The following is a 20931-nucleotide window of genomic DNA, read 5'->3' on the forward strand; positions in this document are numbered from 1 at the left end:
ATCCCACCCAAATATCACCTTGAATTGTAATAATCCCCACATGTCAAGCGTGGGGCCAGGTGGAGATAATTGAATCATGGGGTGGCTTCCCCATACTGTTCTAGTGGTAGTGAATAAGTCTCATGAGATCTGATGGTTTTATACATGGAGCTCCCCTGAACAAATTCTTCTTGTCTGCTGCCATGTGTGACTTTGCTCCTCTTTGCCTTCCACCATGATTGTGAGGCCTCCTTAGCAATGCGGAACTGTGAGTCAATTAAACCTCTTTTCTTTATAAATAACCCAGTCTCGGATATGTCTTTATCAGCAGCATGAGAACAGACTAATAGAATACAGGGGGTATTGTAGCCTTCGTTTGGAATACTTAACAAATGTCCATTTGTTGATGTGTATAATTTTTTGTTTCTTTGTCTCACATCCTTATTTGCATTACTTTCACAGGATACAGATGATGGAATATCACCTAGCAATAAAAGCTTCATTAAGCTTTCTGATGTGACATTGGTAATACTGGATTATATAAAGTTGTGAGGGTAAGAACTGATCAGGCTTGCTTTTTTCTTCCTCTAGTATTCATGAATGGTTCATTTTCTAGCCACCTTTGTGCCTCAGCTGTCTCTTTCGGTCTTGAGTTGCCAGTTGAGGATGGTTTAATTAAGAACGTTTTTGCTTCACACTCTACCCTTGGGTCATTAAAATCGTAATGGAAAATATGAGAATGGGAAAATAAATTATTTAAATCTCTTATTAATCTGAGTACTTAAGTTTGTATCGTAGGATCCATAAGATATTGTGCTGAAAAATCTGAAACATAGAAAAAAGTATATTCTTCCACCTCCTTGTCTCATTAAATTTACATGTAACCAGTAATTAATATATCACAAATGTATAGAACAAAATATTTAATCTTTTCTAAGTTCATTGCTTGAATTTAAATAATCAACAATTTTTCTTTTTCTCACCGGGGGATTTCAAGGAACTCACTAGTGAATTAGAACATATTCTTATTAAAAAACAAAAAAAGCTCTCCAGGTGACAAAGAGAAACTATGTGCTTTTGCCCAGGGTACCCTACATGGGCCTCAGAGCCACTTCTCAGGCCTGATTTCTTTCTTTCCAGCAGCTGCCAGAAAGCTATCCTGCATTCCGCTTTTTCAAATTCTGCCCAGAATGGAAACTCTTTCAGAGTTTACTTTTCATGACATTTATGTAAATTCCTTTCAGATGGCCTTTATTTCTTGCATGTAAACTGTGTGTAGATTAGAAGTCATAATCAAAGCCAAAACGGTAATCCTGTCTCAAGTTAGTAATTGCCATCTTTGAGGAAGTAGACATTGGATAACATCTATTCCAATATATCTGTACCACACAGGAGTCCACCCCTTTTGGAGTCATATTTCTTGAAGCGATGGTAGTTTATTTTAGCTTTTGTCAGATATCTGTCTTGGTATTTCCTATGGAAATCAAACAGTAATTTTTAGACAATAAGGGTTCATATTGGTATATCGTGAATTAGTATTTTTTTGTTGTAAATCTTGTGGCTATCCTGAACTTAACACTTTTTAAATTGTGGATTTCAAGTTATTTTTACAGGTATTGATAAATCTTGTTCATATTCCTGTTAGGACACTTGGGAAACTGAGTAGGAGGGGAAATGCATAGTCAGGAATTGATAGCTCCTAATACTTTTGTTACAAGAGTTTTCTACAGGATCACAATTGAAGTTATTTAATTAAGAGTAACTGTTGGTGATGTCCCAAACAGTCATTGTAAAAAAAAATCCAAGTACAATTTTTTTTTTTTTTTGCAATTCGGAAATCAGATCTCACGTGTCAATTTACGATCTAAAGTCTACTTTCAGCTTTGCGGTCACTTAAGGAGACATACACTTAGAAGCAGGAGCAGTGGCTCAGGCCTGTAATCCCAGCGCTTTGGGAAGCCTGAAGCAGGAGAACTGTTGAAGGTCAGGAGCTGGAGACCAGACTGGGCAACACAGCAAGACCCCGCCTCTACAAAATAAACTTAAAAACAAAACAAAATGTTTGCCGGGCATAGTAGTAGGCAACTTTACTCCTTACTACTCGGGAGACTGAGGCGGGAGGATCGCTGGAGTCCAGGAGTTGGAGGCTGCAGTGAGCCGAGATTGCGCCACTCCATTCCAGCCTGGGCCACAGAGCGAGGCTCCGTCTCTAAAAATAGTAATTTAAAAGCACATTTAGGAAGCTCGGCGTCATTCCAATGTCTGGGTCCGAGAGCACTATGAGGCAGCAAGACACACAAGGTATCAACCGTAAAAAAGAGAATTTAGCATCGCGGTGTGGATTTTCCCAGGCATAAACGTGGCCTACGCTGGGTGCAGGGACCGTAAGGAACAGGCAGGCGCTTCCCGGTTGAGGACACAAACCATCGGAAGCCTGGGGTCGCCGAGGGTCAGCCTGGGCTCGAGCGGCTCAAAGAGGGAGGGCTCCGCACCTCGCGCGCGTGTGGAGACGCGGTCCCAGCGACTCCGCAGCTGGACCGTGGCCCGGCGAGTTCCAGCCTCTTCTCGGCTCCAGGAGGGGCGGAGTGAACGCGGGAGGGGGCGGGGCCACGCCAGGCCACGCGCCCGCCGCTCGGCTCGGCTGGGCTCGGCTCCGTTCGGTTCGGGGGTGCGCGGCGCGGGTCCGCCAGGCTGTGGCTACGAGGCCGCGGCTGGGCGCGAGCGCCGCAGGTGACCGGGGCGGGGAGCTGCGTGCGCGGGCGGTGGCTGAGAAGCTGGAGGCGGGCCCTCGCTCTCGGCCCAGGCGCTACGGGCTGAGGAGACCAGGCTAGCCCAGGCGGGCGAAGGGCTCGGGGCATCCACCTGACAGCCGGCGGCGCTCGCGGCCCTCAGCATGTTCCGCGAGGCGAGGGTTTTCCTCCCGCCTGTGGGCTGAGGCGGCAGCGGCGGCCCCCGAAGCGAGATGCACCTGCCGGGCTCGGCTTAGAGGACGCGGCAGGCGGGAAGTCCCGGCCGCCAGCGGGAGGGCTTTCGTTGCCGGGCCGCCACCGCCTCCCGCCGCCGCCGCCGCGGGCCCGAGCGGGAGCGGCGGGTGGGCGCCCCGACATGGCGGCCCGGAGCGCCCCGAGCTGCCACCTGCGGCTCGAGTGGGTGTACGGCTACCGGGGCCACCAGTGCCGCAACAACCTCTACTATACTGCGGCCAAGGAGATCGTCTACTTCGTGGCGGGGGTCGGCGTGGTGTATAGCCCGCGGGAGCACCGGCAGAAGTTCTACCGGGGCCACAGCGACGACATCATCAGGTACCGGGGAGCGGGGGCCGCCGCCGTCACCCTGCGAGCCGCTCCCGGAGTTTGCACCCGCGGGTCCCTCTGCACGCCGTGACCGCTCCTGCACGGAGCATCACCCCGAGGGGAATCCGCAGCTGTCTCTCTGGTCCCGAGTCCGCCAGTTAACACGCTGCAAACGCCTTTCCCCTCTTCCTCGTCTAGGGACTCTCTTGGGTCTGTGCAGAAAGATCAGGTCCGCGGATCCACCGGGCACCCGGTTTGACGGCTTTGTGCCCTTTCACACTCCATCAAAATTACGCAAACTGCGAAAAGGTTATTTTTGTAGCACTTTATTCCTTTAGATCCTGTGAGAAATTTCTTATTAAATGCATTCTTAAAGCACCCGGGGTGGGGGAAATCCTTTACCTAATAAAGGACTGATGGAAGCCCAGCAAGCCGTGGGCTGGTCCCGGGGAGCGCGCCCAGGGTGGCGTCCTGGAGGGCTCTCACGTCCTGGCCGTAATTATTAGTTCAGGTTTCACCTGCTATTATCAGCCGAAACCCCCGGCAACCTCCAGGCAATTCATTGGATGTTAAAATATACACACCTGAAGGCAATTTAAGGTCGGTCTTATCTGAAGAGGCTGCTAAAAATAACCTAGTTGATTTCCAATTCTCTTCATTAAAATACTCCTAAATAAGCTACTTTTGTATTTTTTAAAAAAGTAAATCGCGATTGGGGTGCTATTTTTAGTCTTCCTTGGACAGTATCTCAGAGTTGGTCCCAGTACTTGTTTACATTTCTTCAGTGAGCGGTATATTTGAAATGTAATTTTCAATCAGTGTCTTAGAACTTTTGTGGTAAAGAGCTTCAGAAATCATTCTAGGCCACTGATTATTGCCTCAAGCACAGCATTTTTTGTCCTTTACAGAGGAAAACATTAAGAGCAATTGAGAATGTGTTTGTGTGGTGCTCTTGGGGTTTTATCAAAGATTCTATGATTTGGGTTTGGTTACAAAATTTTATTCCCTCATGTATGTTGCACAGGATTTAAATTGGGCATTTCAAATCCAGTAGCTTGGTTCGAAGTCTTGTAGGTAAGAAGCCCTGGTACTTAAATTCCACAAATAAAGTTGTTCTTCTGTTTTGCGTCTCTGTACATCTAGAATGTGTAAGAGGGAAAAGGAGGCCTAGGACAAAGGTAGGGCAAGATGGAGTAAAGATAAGAAGAGCCAAAATTGGGATTGCACAATAAGGAATGAGGTGGTGCTATGTATTCAGTTTTTTGTTTTGTTTTGTTTTGTTGGACACCAGAGTACTTTTTCAGATTGTACGTAATGTATTACTTTGAAAAGGTCACTGATAAGTCATTTCATTTTTCTCAAGCTGGGACTCTATGGTGGTGTTGAGGGTTACAGACCTATTATAATAGCCTAAATTGCTGATGGAAAAACAAAACTAAACTAAACCCATAGTAATTATTTGTCTTCTTGGATTTATCCCAAGAGTAGAGTTTACCCTAGTGTGTCTTTTCCCCTAATCCTTTCAAGTCTCTCTTCTTTCCCGTATGTTAGGTCTCCCAAAGTACCAGGCATAGTAGCTTTACCTAATTGCAGCAGCCTTCACCGAAGCCCTGCTCCAGATAATTTAGTCTGTTAGGTTGAATTCAGCTGGTGGAGTAAATGTGAAGGATTTTGAGATCTTCTCGAGGTACGCTTGTATTGTTTTTACTCCTTGGGGGTTTTGAGAGCAGTATAGCACTAAGGTCTTCTGAAACTAGACATGATTTATTTGGTGAGGTAAATTATATCCTGTTCTTCTGGCAGTAATTAGAAGCTGTATTATATGTCATACCGCTTAAATTTCATAATTATGTTTCAGTAAACTTTAAGGAAGGTAATGCTTTGACTTTCTTTTGGTACAGTTGCACAACTCATACAAAACAACGAACATACTCGAATTTCTCATAGTTGAATACATGCTTATGATTTTATCCAAATGATGCATCTTTAATGTATAACAATGAAAATAAGTTTCCTGAAAAGTTTCAATGAGGTAGTAAAATCTGAATCATACAGCATCTTGAAATTGAAATTGGTGGCACAAATTTAATACGATACTAAGAATATAATTTAGGAATCAGTGAAAGGGCTCTGGACATTTTATTTCAAATAGTAATGACAGATCATGTTTGTGAAATATATTGAGCAACTATTAAAACCTCTGAATATTTTTTCAGTTCAGTGTTTGACTTGTGAATATAGAAACAACTCTGGTAATTTTTAAATTATGTCACAGCAGAAGATGTAATTTGTAATTCACAAATGTGATGCATAGTGAAAAACAATGTTGCTGTAACCTTAGCCTTAGTAATAAAAAGTCAATGCTGTTTTCATCATCTGTTTTGTTTCCACCTTTGTCTGAAACTTATGTAAAACTTATTGGTCAAATATTACTTAGTCTGAGGATAGAACTCTTCCAGAATGAGCAGATCATTGTCCTCAGGTTTTGAAAATGTGAGTGCAATGTTGGTGGTAAATACTGAATCATGACTAGTCTATCATTTGCTTACTCGTTCTCTGACCCTTTTATTATCACCGAGGATTGCCAGTGGTGGTGCCACATGACATCTCATAATTTTCTCAGTGTTGCTTGTAGTTCTCCATCTTCTTTTTGCCATTTACCTGGGTGTACTTCTCTAGTCATTTATCTTTTAGTTATATTTATCTCAGTAACTGATTTATATAGCAATTAGTTTCAGTGTCAGAAATAATACAGGGCTTTTTGGGTCACTTTTTTGTTCTTTTTCTCAAAATTCTGTAGTTATTTTATCAATATAAAATCTATAAATCTATAAAATCTATATCTATAAAAACCTCTAGTCTAGATTTAAGACTAAGTTATAAAATAAACCACTACCAGTTTTAGCATAAGATGTACATCTAGATCTTGGTCTATATTTTGAAACTTTTGCCAAGTTGTTAAAAGAATGCAATAGCTTTTTTTTTTTTTTTTTTAAACTGAGACAGGCTCTTGCTCTGCATCACACAGGCTATAGTGCAATGGTGCAATCGGTGCTCACTGTAGCTTTGAACTCTTGGGCTCAAGTGATCATCCCACCTCAGCCTCCCAAGTGGCTTGAGACCACAGATGTAGGCCATGTTACCGGGCTATTTTTTTTTTTCGGTAACGATGGGGTCTCTGTATGTTGCCCAGGCTGGTCCTGGACTCCTTGGCTCAAGTGATCCTCCTACTTCTGCCTCCCAAAGTGTTGGGATTACAGGTGTGAGCCATCGTGTGCAGCCAGAGTGTAATATCTTTTCAAATTTATTATTCTAGGTACTTTCCATCAACAAAATTTTGCAAGATTGTTCTTAAGGATATTATTGATAGTTTTCAAATCATCTATACCAGTGAAGACCATTAGTGGAATATAGTTAACTTGGGGCATTTTGTTATTTGATTCTGCTTTCCTTATGGGAGTAATCAGGGCCTATTGTTTATGTATTATGTAGTTATAGGATTTAGAATGCTTTTGTTTTTTTTTAAACATAGTCAAAGTGTCTCCCGAGTTGGTGATGAGCTCAAATGACAATGCATCTGAAATATTTTGAAAAGTATACCATGCTATATGGTTGCAGGTTAAAATAATAAGTGTTCATTGCTTCTATGTATGGCTTTTTTAAAAGACAAAATGAAGGGTGTAGAAGCTATTTTCTTTATTTGTGGTAAATGTTCTTCAGAAAAAATACTGACCAAGCCTTATTGTAATCTAGCAAAAGTGGTTTTTGACTGCTCAGTATTTATGGTATAGAAACTTAATTTATTCAATACAAGTCAAAATTGTAATTGGAAAAGCGATTCCAAATGACATTTCCATGATAGATAGATTTTTTTGTGTGTTTATATGGGTTCACAGTAGCAGCTTTTTAAGCTGTGGTAGGAATTACTGGAAACCTACTTGTGGTCTACTTAATGCTTCCAGGTACATGTTCACGATTTCCCAAACCTGGCTTATCTTCAAAATAGTTTGAAGAGCTTTTCACCAGTTTCTAGCCTTTTGCTCAAATGCATGAAGTCAGAATTTTTTAGGGTTGGAGCCCAGGTATCTATTTTCTAAAAAGTGCCTCAGATTATTCTGTTTGGGAAACACATTGCCTCAACCATGCCTAGAATTCTTAAGCAGTTTGAGAAATGGGCACAAACCCTCTCCTCAAACCTGATTCCAGAATTTTCTTAAGCACTGTGCAATATGTAGAAGTAGTGCTTCAAAAAGTATTAGAAAACATATTTAATAAAATGTCCCTGTGCTTAAGTAACTAGAATTAGATGGACGTAGCATTTATTTATAGACCATGTAACAATTATATTTGGTAAGCTTTCATTTTATGTGTTGCAATATCAAAGTACTTATGGTTTTTTAAATATTGCATAATTTAAGAGATAAAATTAAGAGATATTTTCCAGGAAAAGTAGGAATTAACTAGAATAATAGTAAAAGTTGTAATAGATGTGTATTAAGTATATATTCTTTAGGGATAAGCCAGATTATTAGATTTACATTTAATAACTGTTTTCCTTTATTTTATAATGTGTTGTGTGCAAATATGCAGACAATTAATAAAACATGTTTTAGATATACATTAAGGAAAACGTGGAATAATGAATTATTAGAAACTATTAAGAACTTCTATTTCAAAGTTTTCTCATCTAAGAAATATTTGTTGAGCTTCTGTTTTGTGCAAGAATCCCTGCCTTAAGATACTCAGAGTTTAGCCACAATCAAATACCCGATGAGAATATGTATATTAGGACTAGCACTAATGTCCCTGGGATATGGTATGTACACGGGGTTATAAAAAGTTCACAATGATGTTTCTTATAGAATATAATACCTAAGCTAAGTCTTTAAGGACAATAGGGAGAAAGGGTCATCAGAAGAAATGAAAGAAGGTATAGCATTCTGGGAAGAGGTAACATTGTGTGCAGTGGTTTTGTGTTATGAGAGAATATTTGAAAAATTTGCGTATACTATCTTCAGTTTGTTTTCTCCTATTTACTCTTGGCTTTGTTCTGTTTCACCATAGCAGTTCTTGTTGAGGTTACCAGTGACCACTGGCATTGCCAAATCCAGTGGTTATCGGTTCTCATCTCATTTGATTTTTCATCATGATTTGACATAGTTGGTTCATTAGTCCGTTTTCACGCTACTGATAAAGAGATACCCAAGACTGGGAAGAAAGAGAGGTTTAATTGGACTGACAGTTCCACATGGCTGGGGAGGCTTCAGAATCATGGTGGGAAGTGAAAGACAGTTCTTACATGGCAGCAGCAAGAGAAAATGAGGAAGATGTAAAAGCGGAAACCTCTGATAAAACCATCACATCTCGTGAGACTTATTCCCTACCATGAGAACAGTATGGGGGAAACTGCCCCCATGATTCAAATTATCTCCCACTGGGTCCTTCCCACAACACATGGGAATTATGGGAGTACAATTCAAGGTGAGATTTGGGTGGCGACACAGAGCCAAACCATATCAGTTGGTTGCTCACACCTTCTTAAGACCCTTTCTTAAGTGGCATTTGGCACATATCTATTTCTTGGTTTACTTGTTCTTTCAACATATATTTACTGAACGCCTATTATTTGCCAAAAACTATTCTTATCACTAGAGATATGACAGTGAACCAAACAGATAAAATTGCCCACCCTTATGGAGCTTTTATCTACTTGGTGGGGAGATACAGAATAAAGAAGGTAAATTTTATATATGTTTGTAAAATTGTATATATGCATGTATATATGTATAGTTTGTAAGGGCTAAAGAAAACAAGGTGAGAAAATGTGATAGAAACTCTTGGGGGCCGGCCATGGTGGCTCACGCCTGTAATCCCGGCACTTAGGGAGGCTGAGGCAGGTGGATCATGAGGTCAGGAGATCGAGACCATCCTGGCTAACACAGTGAAACCCTATCTCTATTAAAAATACAAAAAATTAGCTGGGCGTGGTGGCGGGTGCCTGTAGTCCTAGCTATTCGGGAGGCTGAGGCAGGAGAATAGCATGAACCCGGGAGGTAGAGCTTGCAGTGAGCCGTGATTGCGCCACTGCACTCCAGTGTGGGAGACACAGCGAGACTCCGTCTCAAAAAAAAAAAAAAAAAAAAAACTATTGGGAAGAGTTTACATAGGTATTTAGATAGGGTGGTGACCAGGAAGACCTCACTGTAAAGGTGACACTTAAGTAGAAAGTAGGAGGTGAGGTAATGTGCTATGTGGATATCTGAGGAAAGGAAATGTTAGGCAAAGGGACTGTCAAATGCAAATGCCCTGAAGCAGAATGCTAGTATTTTTCAGGAACAGTAAGAATGTTAATATGGCTGGAGCAGAGTGAACTTGAAGGAAAGTAGTAAGAAATGAGGTCTGATGAGCTAATGGTGGTGGGGGCAGATTTTGTAGAACTTTATAGGCTGATGAGAGGATTTTCACTTTCCTATCTGAGAATGGAAGTTATTGGAACTATGTAATCAAAATAGTGACATAATTTGACTTATGGTTTAACAAAGTCACTCTGGCTCCTATGTGGACAACAGACTGAAGAGGGAGGGACAGGATGGAAGCAGGGAGACCACTTAGGAGACTGTTGCAGTAATCCAATCAGGAAGTATTGGTGGCGTGGACTGGAGTGGTAACGGTGAAAGTAGTGAGAAAGGGTCAAATTTTGTATATGTTTTGAAGATAGAGGTAGCATGATTTATTAATGGATCACATGTAAATCGTGAGAGAAAAGAAAGGTCAATGATGATCACAGAATTTTTGGTCGGAACAATTGAAAGAATGGAGTTACTGGCTGCTGAATTGGGAAACAGTGTTGGAAGAGCAAGTTTTATATTTTGGACAGAAGGAAAGATCAACAGCTCTGTTTTATTTTACTAAATTTTTGTGGGTACATAGTGTATCTATTTAAGAGGTACATGAGATGTTTTGATACAGGCAAGCAGTGTGGAATAATCCCATAGAGAACTGGGTATCCTTCCCCTCAAGGCTTTATCTTTTGTATTATAGAGAATCCAGCTGCAACTTTTTAGTTATTCTAAAATGTACAATTAAATTATTGACTATAGTCACCCTGTTGTGCTAGCAAATGCTGTTATTTGTTCTAACTCTTTTTTTGTACCCATTAACTATCCCCACTTCCCCTTGAGTCCTCCACTACCCTTTCCAGCTTCTGGTAACCGTCCTTCTACTCTCTATGTTCATTAGTTCAGTTGTTTTGATTTTTAGATCCCATAAATAGGTGGGAACATGCGATGTTTCTCTTTCTTTGCCTGACTTATTTCACTTAACAATCTCCAGCCCCATCCATGATTTTGCAAATCATAGAATCTCATTTTTTTATGGCTGACTAGACTCCGTTGTGTATATATACCACATTTTCTTTATCCATTTCATCTGTTGATAGACTATTATGTTGCTTCCGAATCTTAGCTATTGTGAACAGTGCTGCAACAAACATTGGAGTGCAGATATCTCCTTGATATCCTGATTTCCTTTCTTTTGGGTATATGCCCTGCAGTGGGATTGCTGGATCATATGGTAGCACTATTTTTAGTTTTTTGAGGAACCTCCAAACTGTTCTCCATAGTGGTTATATGAAATTACATTCTCTACATCCTTGCCAGCATTTGTTACTGCCTGTCTTTTGGATATAAGTCATTTTAACTGGGGTGAGATGCTAGCTCGTTTTGATTTGGAATTTTTATTATGGCTTTGATCTTGTTATTTGTTTTATTTGTTATTGGTCTGTTCGGGTTTTGGATTTCTTCCTGCTTCAATCTTGGTAGGTTGTATGTGTCTAGGAATTTGTTCATTTCTTCTAGATTTTCAATTTTAGTGACATAGAGTTGGTCATAGTAGCCGCTAATGATCCTTTGAATTTCTGCAGTATCAGTTGTAGTGTCTTTTTCATTTCCAATTTTATTTGTATCTTCTTTTTTTTCTTAATTGGGCTAAAGGTTTGTCAATTTTGTTTAACTTTTTTTTTAAAAAAACAGCTTTTTGTTTCATTGAAATTTTGTATTAGTTTTTTAAAATTTCAATTTCATTTATTTCTGCCCTGATCTTATTTCTTTCTACTAATTTTGGGTTTGGTTTGCTCTTGCTTTTCTAGTTCATTAAGATACATCATTAGATTGCTTATTTGAAGATTTTCCTCTTTTTTGATGTAGGCACTTATAACTTTAAACTTCCCTTTGAGTACTGCTTTTGCAGTATCCCATAGATTTTGATATGTTGTGTTTTCACTTGCATTTGTTTCAAGAAATTTTTCAGTTTCCTTTTTAATTTCTTCATGGACCCACTGGTCATTCAGGAGCATATTGTTTAATTTCCACATACGTATTTGTATAGTTTCAAAAATTCCTCTTGTTATTAATTTCTAGTTTTATTCCATTGTGGTTAGAGAAGGTACTTGATATTATTTCAATTTTTTCAACATTTTAAGACTTGTTTTATGACCCAACAGACAGTCTATCCTTGAGAATAATCCATATGCTGAGGAAAAGAATGTGCATTCTGTAGCCATTGGATGAAATATTCTGCAAATATCTATTAGATCCATTTGGGCTATAGTGCACAGTAAGTCAGATATTTCTTTGTTGATTTTCGGTTTGGAAGATGTGTCCAGTGCTGAAAATGGGCTGTTGAAATCTCCAGCTATTATACTTGGGCCTGTCTCTTTCTCTAGCTTTGATAATACTTGCTTTATATATCTGAGTACTCTAATGTTGGGCGTGTATATATTTAAAATTGTTATATCTTCTTGCTGAATTGACCCCTTTGTCATTATATGGTGACTTTGTCTCTTCTTATAGTTTTTTGTCTTGAAATCTATTTTTTCTGGTATACTTAAGTATAGCTACTCTTGCTCTTTTTGGTTTCTATTGGCATGGAATATCTTTTTCCATCCTTTTATTTTCAGTCCATGTGTGTATTTATAGGTGAAATGTGTTTCCTGGATCAATGGAAGATCCATTGATCTGTTCCATTGAACTTTTCCAATGGATCTTCCATTGATCTGTTCATCCATTCAGCCACTCTATCTCTTTTGATTGGAGATTTTAGTCCTTTACATTTACACTGTCCTCCAGACTGTGGCCATCTTCTCACAGCTCTACTACGCAGTGTCCTAGTAGAGCTGTGTCGAGGGTCCAACCCCACATTTCCTTTATGCACTTCCCTAGCAGAGGTTCTCCATGAGGGCTCCGTCCCTGCAACATACCTCTGCCTGGACATCCAGATGTCTTTCTGTTTTTCTTTCTTTTTTTTTTTTCCCCACAGAGTTTCATTCTGTCTTGCCCAGGCTGGAGTGCAGTGGTGCAGTCTTGGCTCACTGCAACCTCCAGCTCTTGGGTTCAAGGGATTCTTCTGTCTCAGCCTCCTGAATAGCTGGGACTACAGGTGTGTGCCACCACACCTAATTCTGTATTTCTAGTAGAGACAGGGTTTCATCATGTTGGCCAGGCTGGTCTTGAACTCCTGACCTCATGTGATCCATCCATCTTGGCCTCCCAAAGTGCTGGGATTACAGGTGTGAGCCATTGTGCCCCATCCAGGCATTTTCATACATTCTCTGAAATCTAGGCAGAGGTTCCCAAACCTCAGTTCTTGTCTTCTGCACACTTGCAGGACCAACATCATGTGGAAGCTGTCAAAGCTTGAGGCTTGCACCCTCCAAAGTCATGGCCTCTTTTAGTCACAGCTGGAGTGGTGAGGACATAGGGCACCAAGTCTCTAGGCTGTACATAGCAGGGATGTCTTGGACCTGGCCCCGGAAGCCAGTTTTTCCTCCGAGGCTCTGAGCCTGTGATGGGAGGGGCTGCCGGGAAGGTCTTTGACATGCCCTGGAGACATTTTCCTCTTTGTCTTGGCGAGCAGCCTGTGACTCCTCATTCTTATGCAGATTTCTGCAGCAGGCTTGAATTTCTCCCCAGAAAATGGATTTTTCTTTTCTACAGCATCATCAGGCTGAAAATTTTCCAAACTTTTATGCTCTGCTTCCTCTTGAATGCTTTGTTGCTTAAAAATTTATCCCACCAGGTACCCTAAATCATCTCTCCTAAATTCAGTGTTCCACAGATCTCTAGGGCTGAGCAAAATGCTGCCAGTCTCTTTGCATAGTAATATTGATCTTTACTCCAGTTCCCAACAAGTTCCTCTTCTCCATCTGAGACCACCTCAGGGTGGACCTTATTGTCCATATCACTGTCAGCATTTTAGGCAAAGCCATTCAACAGGTCTCTAGGAACTTCCAGACTTTCCCACATCTTCCTGTCTTCTGAGCCTTCCAAGTCTTTAGGAAATTCCAAACTTTCCCACATTTTCCTATCTTCGTCTGAACCCTCCAAACTGTTCTAGCCTCTGCCTGTTACCCAGTTGCAAAGTTGCTTCCACATTTTTGGGTATCTTTACCAATCTAACAAACTAAAACAACTGAATTAGTTTGTTCTCACACTGCTAATAAAAACATAAGCAAGGCTGGGTAATTTATATAGGAAAGAGGTTTAATTGACTCACAGTTCTGCAGGGCTGGAGAAGCCTCAGGAAACTTACAGTCATGGCAGAAGGGGAAGGAAACATGTCCTTCTTCATGTGGTAGCAGCAAGGACAAGTGCAGAGTGAAGATGGGGAAAATCATCAGATCTCATGGGAACTCACTATCATGAGAATGGCATGAGAGTACTCATCACCATGATTCAGTTACCTCGACCAGGTCCCTCCCATGACTGGAGATTACGAGAACTACAATTCAAGATGAGATTTGGGTGGGGACACAGCCAAACCGTATCAATGAGAAATGCAAAAAGGGGATAAGGATATACAAAATAAGTGACGATTTTTAGTAATTATAATTAGTGGTAGTGAGAGGTGAAGCCAGCTGGGCTTCTGGGTTGGCTGAGGACTTGGAGAACTTTTCTGTCTAGCTAAAGGATTGTAAACACACCAATTAGCGCTCTGTGTCTGGCTAAAGGTTTGTAAACACACCAATCAGCATCGTAAAAATGGACCAATCAGCACTCTGTAAAGTGGACCAAGCAGTGCTCTGTAAAATGGAACAATCAGCAGGACGTGGGTGGGGCCAAATAAGAGAATAAAAGCTGGCCACCCAAGCCAGCAGCGGCAACCCCCTCGGATCCCCTTCCACGCTGTGGAAGGTTTGTTCTTTGGCTCTTCGCAATAAATCTTGCTGATGTTCACTCTTTGGGTCCGCACTGCCTTTATGAGCTGTAACACTCACTGTGAAGGTCTGCAGCTTCACTCCTGAAGCCAGCGAGACCATGAACCCACCGGGAGGAACGAACAACTCCAGACGCACTGGCTTTTAGAGCTGTAACACTCACTGCAAAGGTCTGTGGCTTCGCTCCTGAAGTCAACGAGAACACGAACCCACCAGAAGGAAGAAACTCCGAACACACCATCTTTAAGAACTTTTAACACTCACTGCAAGGGCCCACGGCTTCATTCTTGAAGTCAGTGAGACTAAGAACCCACCAGAAGGATCCAATTCTGGACATAGTAGTGTCATTGGCATTGTTATTCTGAGTCTGTGGTGTGTGCAAAGTGGGATAAAACAAATCAGTAATTTTGGGACATTCTAATTTATTAATCTATTATATTTGAGAACCAAAATTCTCAGGATGGAAGAAAAAAAATCAGATGTAACTGTCAAGAACTGTGAACATACTGCAGTTTTACCCTACTGGAAAGTTACTAGGAACCTACCACAATTTCTTGGATGCTGACAGAGCACATCAGCTTCTGGGTCAGAAACAAAAGGATTTATCACTTCATATATGCACAGCAAACAGCATGAGCATTGTGTTTGTGTCAGTAATCTTTGCCCACCTAAACCCACAGGGTGATATACAGGAGCCTAAATTGTGAGTTTGCATCACAGCTAAGTAACCTGGGGTTTATGGAAACTGAATCTTTTATAATAGGCTGCAAACAAACCTGCTTGTGATGGTTAGTTTTCTGTGTCATCTTGACTAGGTTATGTAGTACCAGATGATTTAATCAAACATTAAGTGAGCTGTGAAGGTATTTTATAGATATGATTAACATCTTATCAGTTGGCTTTCAGGAAAGGAGATTATTCTTTATAAGGGGCCCCACTCAGCCGGGCACGGTGGCTCACGCCTGTAATCCCAGCACTTTGGGAGGACAAGGTGGCTGGATCACGAGGTCAAGAGATGGAGACCATCCTGGCCAAAATGGTGAAACCCCGTCTCTCCTAAAAATACAAAATTAGCTGGGCATGGTGGCGTGCGCCTGTAATCCCAGCTACTTGGGAGGTTGAGGCAGGAGACTCGCCTGAACCTGGAAGGCGGAGGTTGCAGTGAGCCGAGATCATGCCTCTGCTTTCCAGCCTGGGTGACAGAGACTCCATCTCAAAAGAAAAAAAAAGAAAAGATTGCAACATCAACTACCGCCCTGCCCTGTGGATTTTAGACCTGTCAGTCCCCACAATCGTGAGCCAATTCCTTGAAATAAATCCCTTTGTATATATTCTGTTAGTTCTGTTTCTCTGCAGAACCCTGAGAGATACAGTGTCCTTTGCGCTGGAGAGAGAGATGTTTTTTATACTGAACAGTAAACAAATCTACCCTTTGTCCAGAGGGAGATATTATCTTTATTTTTCAAGTCTGTCTGCTGTACAAATACCCTTCAAAAAATAGTGTAGAACAAAGTTAATACCTTTGCATTCAACATTTTCAGAAACATGGGCTGGGTGCGGTGACTTATGCCTGTAATCCCAGCACTTTGGGAGGCTGAGGCAGGTGGATCACTAGAGGTCAGGAGTTCAAGACCAGACTGACCAACATGGTGAAACCCTATCTCTACTAAAAATACAAAAATTAGCTGGTGTGGTGGTGTGCTTTTGTAATCACAGTTACTTGTGATGCTGAGGCAGGAGAATCTCTTGAACCTGGGAGGTGGAGGTTGCAGAGTGAGCCAAGATTGCACCATTGCACTCCATCCTGGGCAACAGAGCAAAACTCCATCTCAAAAAAAAGAATTTTTTTTTTTCAGAAATATGAGAGATCCATGGAGAATTATTTCCTCACAGTAACATAGAAGTAAAAATTTTGTAGTTCTGAATTTGAATTGGAAATGTCCATATGAACTTACAATGTATCATATATGAATATATTTTTTTACCTAGTTTTATCCACTGAAAGTTTACAAAAATGTGGCAAAGCCAGTATAGATAGCAAGTCCCAGACTCTGGTCTTAAAATTCATTCCTCAAGATAAAAACAAGGATTCATGGAGAAGTAGCTGATTCCTGGTTTGCGTCTAGAATATCTTGACATCAGAGAGTGCAGGACATATAAAAAGCTAGTAGGGTGACACGCAAAGTTCCAAGGAGCCAATACGAAGTGACTTCTACATGGGACAATTTGAGTTTTTTAATTAGGGTAAGAATTGCAGTCAATTCAAGTTCAAGGTAATTGATCACCTAAAGATGACAGAGAACCAACTCATTTTCTTGGGAGTGACGTAAATAAAAGGAAAGACGTGCCATTATCCCTTGTTAGCCTTTATTATATAAACTGATGATACTATTGGACATTAAGTAATTAGCCATACGTCACATAACTTATCAGTGGCAGAAGGCAGGATCTGGTTCAGTTCCCCTTCTGTTGAGTAAATCTATATTTCTGTACTGTATTTAAACTTCTGATATGATACTCATAGTTTTTTACTTTATGGTTTCAGGAAAAAGGATCTTAGGAGAAGGCTTTAATCAGTCAAGATAGACTAAATTTTGGTATGGTAACAAATATCCCCAAAACCTGGATCTCTTCATAATGAAGGTATATTTTTCATACCCGTAATTAATTAGTTTCCCTAAGGGTTCTGTTCTTTGTGGTTACTCTTGAACACAGACTAATGGAGCAGTGATTACCTTGAGCATTGATGGTTGCTTGTGCCAGAAGAAAAGAGAGCTCTAAGCATTCTCACATATCCAATCTACAATCTAAATACTTTAGCATGGAAGTAACATTCATCACATAGGCTCCTAACTCATTTGAAAGAAACCCCAAAAACTGATAACATTGTTTCAGCCAACCACAAAGAAGCCCAAAAATGAAATCATATGCTTAAAATGGAGAAAACCTAAATATCTTTGATAAACTGCATTATTGATCCCTGAAATATTTAGCTTACCACTTTTGTTTTTTTTTTTTTGAGACGGAGTCTTGCTGTGTCGCCAGGCTGGAGTGCAGTGGCATGTTCTCGGCTTAACTGCAACCTCCGCTTCCCTGGTTCAAGCATTTCCCGTCTCAGCCTCCTGAGTAGCTGGGACTACAGGCATGCGCCACATTGCCCGTCTAATTTTTTGTATTTTAGTAGAGACAGGGTTTCACCATGTTTGCCAGGATGGCCTGGATATCCTGACCTCGTGATCTGCCCACCTCGGCCTTCCAAATTGCTGGGATTACGGGCGTGAGCCACCTTACCGGGCCACTTACCACTTCTTATCCTTCCATAGTTCTGTGTCCAGAAACAGAAAATAACAGAATTGTCAATATAATATATATCTAACAGCGCAAACCACAATGGCTTCTGAGAAAAGTTGTATACTCAAATTGAAGTTTTCAACTCTTGTATACCTGAAGAGAGCCCCAAATATGCAGGAATCCATACAATATTAAACAAATCTTTATTGTTATTGATAAGTAAGAACTTACTCTTGCTCTTTTGTTACTTGTTTTCTTGTTTCATTGTCTTTTATTCCTTATTTCCTTCAGGTCTTATTTTAGACAAGGTGATGTTCTCTGGTGATATGATTTAGTTTTCTGCTTTTTATTTTTTGTGTATCCCTTTTATGTCTTTTGGTTTGAGGTTACCATGAGACTTGGAAATACTATCTTATAATCCATTATTTTAAGCTGATAACAACTTAACACTGTTCAAATAAACAAACAAAGAGAAAACTAAAACTCTGTGCCCTAACTTGGTCCCCTAATTTTTAAAAATTTGTTTTATTTTTTGAGACAGGATCTCACTCTTTTTCCCAGGAAGGAGTACAGTGGCACAGTCTTGGCTCACTGCAGCCTTGACTTCCCAGGCTCAGGTGACCCTCCCATCTCAGCCTCCTGAATAGCTGGGTCTAGAGGTGTGTGCCACCATGTCCAGCTAATTTTTGTATTTTTTGTAGAGATGAATTTTGCCATGTTGCCCAGGCTGGTCTTGAACTGGCCTCAAGCAATCTGCCTGCCTCAGCTCCCAAAGTGCCGGGATTACAGGCATGGGCCACTGTGCCTGGCCTATCCTCCTGCTTTTTAACTTTTTGTTATTTCTATTTATATCTTGTTGTACTGCCTATGTCTTAAAAAGTTGTTGTAGTTATTATTTTTATTGGTTCATTTAGTCTTTCTAGTTAGTATAAGAGTAGTTTACACACTACAGTTGCAGTGTTATAATATTCTGTGTTTTTCTGTGTACTTACTATTACCAGTGAGTTTTGTACCTTCAAAACTCACTTGTGATTACTTATTGCTTATTAATGTCCTTCTCTTTCTGATTGAAGTACTCCTTTTAGCATTTCTTGTAGGACAGGTCTGGTGTTGAAATCCCTCAGCTTTTGTTTGTCTGGGAAAGTCTTTGTTTCTCCTTCGTGTTGAGAGGTAATTTCACTAGATATACTATTCTAGGGTAAACTTTTTTTTACTTCAGAACTTTAAATATGTTATGCTACTCTCTCCGGGCCTGTAAGGTTTCCACTGTAAAGTCTGCTGCCAGATGTACTGGAGCTCTGTTGTGTGTTGTTTCTTTTCTCTTGCTTCTTTTAGGACCCTTTCTTTATCCTCGATCTTTGGGAGTTTGACTATTAAATGCCTTGAAGTAGTCTTCTTTGGGTTAAATCTGCTTGGTGTTCTATATCCTTCTTGTACTTGGATACTGATATCTTTCTCTAGGTTTGGGGATATCTTTTTCTGTTATCACTTTGAATAAACTTTCTACTCCTGTCTCTTTCTCTAGCTCCTTTTTAAAGCTGGTAACTCTTTTATTTGCCCATTTGAGACTATTTTCTAGATCCTGTAGGGGTGCTTCATTGTTTTGGTTGTTGTTTCTGTTTGTTCGTTTTTGAGACAGGGTCTTGCTCTGTCACCCAGGCTGGAGTGCAGTAGTGTAATCTCAGCTCACTGCAACCTCTGCCTCCCAGACTCAAGTGAGCCTCTCACCTCAGCCTTCTGAGTAGCTGGGACTACAGTCATGTGCCACTATGCCCAGTTAATTTTTTTTTTTTTTTTTGGTAGAGACAGGGTTTTGCCATGTTGCACATATTGGTCTTGAACTACTGGGCTCAAGCAATTCACCTGCCTCGACCTCCCAAAGGGCTGGGATTACAGGTGTGAGCCACCATGCCCAACCCATTTCATTGTTTTTTGTTTTTTCTTTTGTCTTCTCTAACTAAAATAACCTGTCTTCAAGCTACTAATTCTTCTGCTTGATCAATTCTGCTATTAAAGGACTTGGATGCATTCTTCAGTATGCCAATTGTATTTTTTCAGCTCCAGGATTTCTGTTTGGTTCTTGTAAATTATTTCAGTCTCTTTGTTAAATGTATCTGACAGAATTCTAATTTCCTTCGCTGTGTTATCTTCAATTTCTTTGAGTTTCTTCAACACAGCTATATTTTGAAGTCTCTTTCTGAAAGGTCACATCTCTCTGTTTCTCCAGGATTGGTCCCTGGTAGCTTATTTAGTTCTTTGGTGAGGTCATGTTTTCTTGCATGGTGTTGATGCTTAGTAGATGTTCTTTGGTGTCTGGGCATTGAAGAGTTAGGTATTTATTGTTGTCTTCACTGAGCTTGTTTGTACCTGTCCTTCTTGGGAAAGTCTTTCCAAGATATCTGAAAGAACTTGAGTGTTGTGATCTAAGTTGTATCTGCTTTAGGGGGCACCCCAAGCCCAGTAATGCTGTAGTTCTTGCAGACTCATAGAGGTGCCACCTTGATGGTCTTGGACAAGATCCAAGAGAATTTTCTGGATTACCAGGCAGGCACGCTCTTACTCATTTCTCTTACTTTCTCCCAGACAAATGGAGTCTCTCTCTCTCTCTTACTTTCTCCCAAATGGAGTCTCTCTCTCTCTCTTACTTTCTCCCAAATGGAGTCTCTCTCTCTCTCTCTCTCTCTCTCTCTCTATATATATATATATATATATTCTGAGCCACTTAAAGCTGGGGGTGGAATGACATAATCACCCTTGTGGCCGCCACCACTATGATGGTGCTGGATTAGACCTGAAGACAGCACAGCACTGTGTCTTGCCCAAGGCTTGCTGTAATCAGTCCTTGGTTACTGCCTATGTTTGCTCAAGGCCCTGGGGTTCTACAATCAGGTGGTAAAGCCAGCCAGGCCAGTATGCTTCCTTTCAGCGCTGTGAGTTCCCCCAGGCTTGGGTGGGTCCAGAGGTACCATCCGTGGAGTCAGGGACTAGAGTCAAAAACCTTAGAAGTCTACCTGGTGTTCTATTGTACTGTGGATGAGCCGGCATTCAAACCACAAGACTCAGTCCTTCCCACTCTTCTCTCTAAAGACAGAGGAGCTTCACCCTACAGCCACTGCCTGCCACCACAGGCCATGGAGAGTACTACCAGACTACTGC

The 20931-nt window shown here is 41.0% G+C and overlaps 1 protein-coding gene across 6 annotated transcripts in view; it reads left to right on the plus strand.

The window, feature by feature from the left end:
* The first annotated feature begins 2627 nt into the window (after window positions 1-2627).
* The window catches only part of EML5 (EMAP like 5), a 205441-nt gene continuing 187137 nt past the window's right edge, over window positions 2628-20931 (plus strand). For 5 of the 6 annotated variants that reach the window (XR_004432358.1, XM_033191655.1, XM_033191656.1 and 2 more), the window contains exon 1: window positions 3085-3281. Coding sequence is in view for 5 of the 6 variants with exons in the window: in XM_033191655.1 (XP_033047546.1) it covers window positions 3085-3281 (197 nt within the window). In the remaining variant the exon portion in view is untranslated. Of the gene's footprint in view, window positions 3282-20931 lie in introns of all 6 variants that reach the window. The other variant, XM_033191654.1, reaches the window with a different exon arrangement.

The sequence above is a fragment of the Trachypithecus francoisi genome, unplaced genomic scaffold, assembly GCF_009764315.1.
Source record: "Trachypithecus francoisi isolate TF-2019V2 unplaced genomic scaffold, Tfra_2.0 Lachesis_group3, whole genome shotgun sequence".
Taxonomy (NCBI): domain Eukaryota; kingdom Metazoa; phylum Chordata; class Mammalia; order Primates; family Cercopithecidae; genus Trachypithecus; species Trachypithecus francoisi.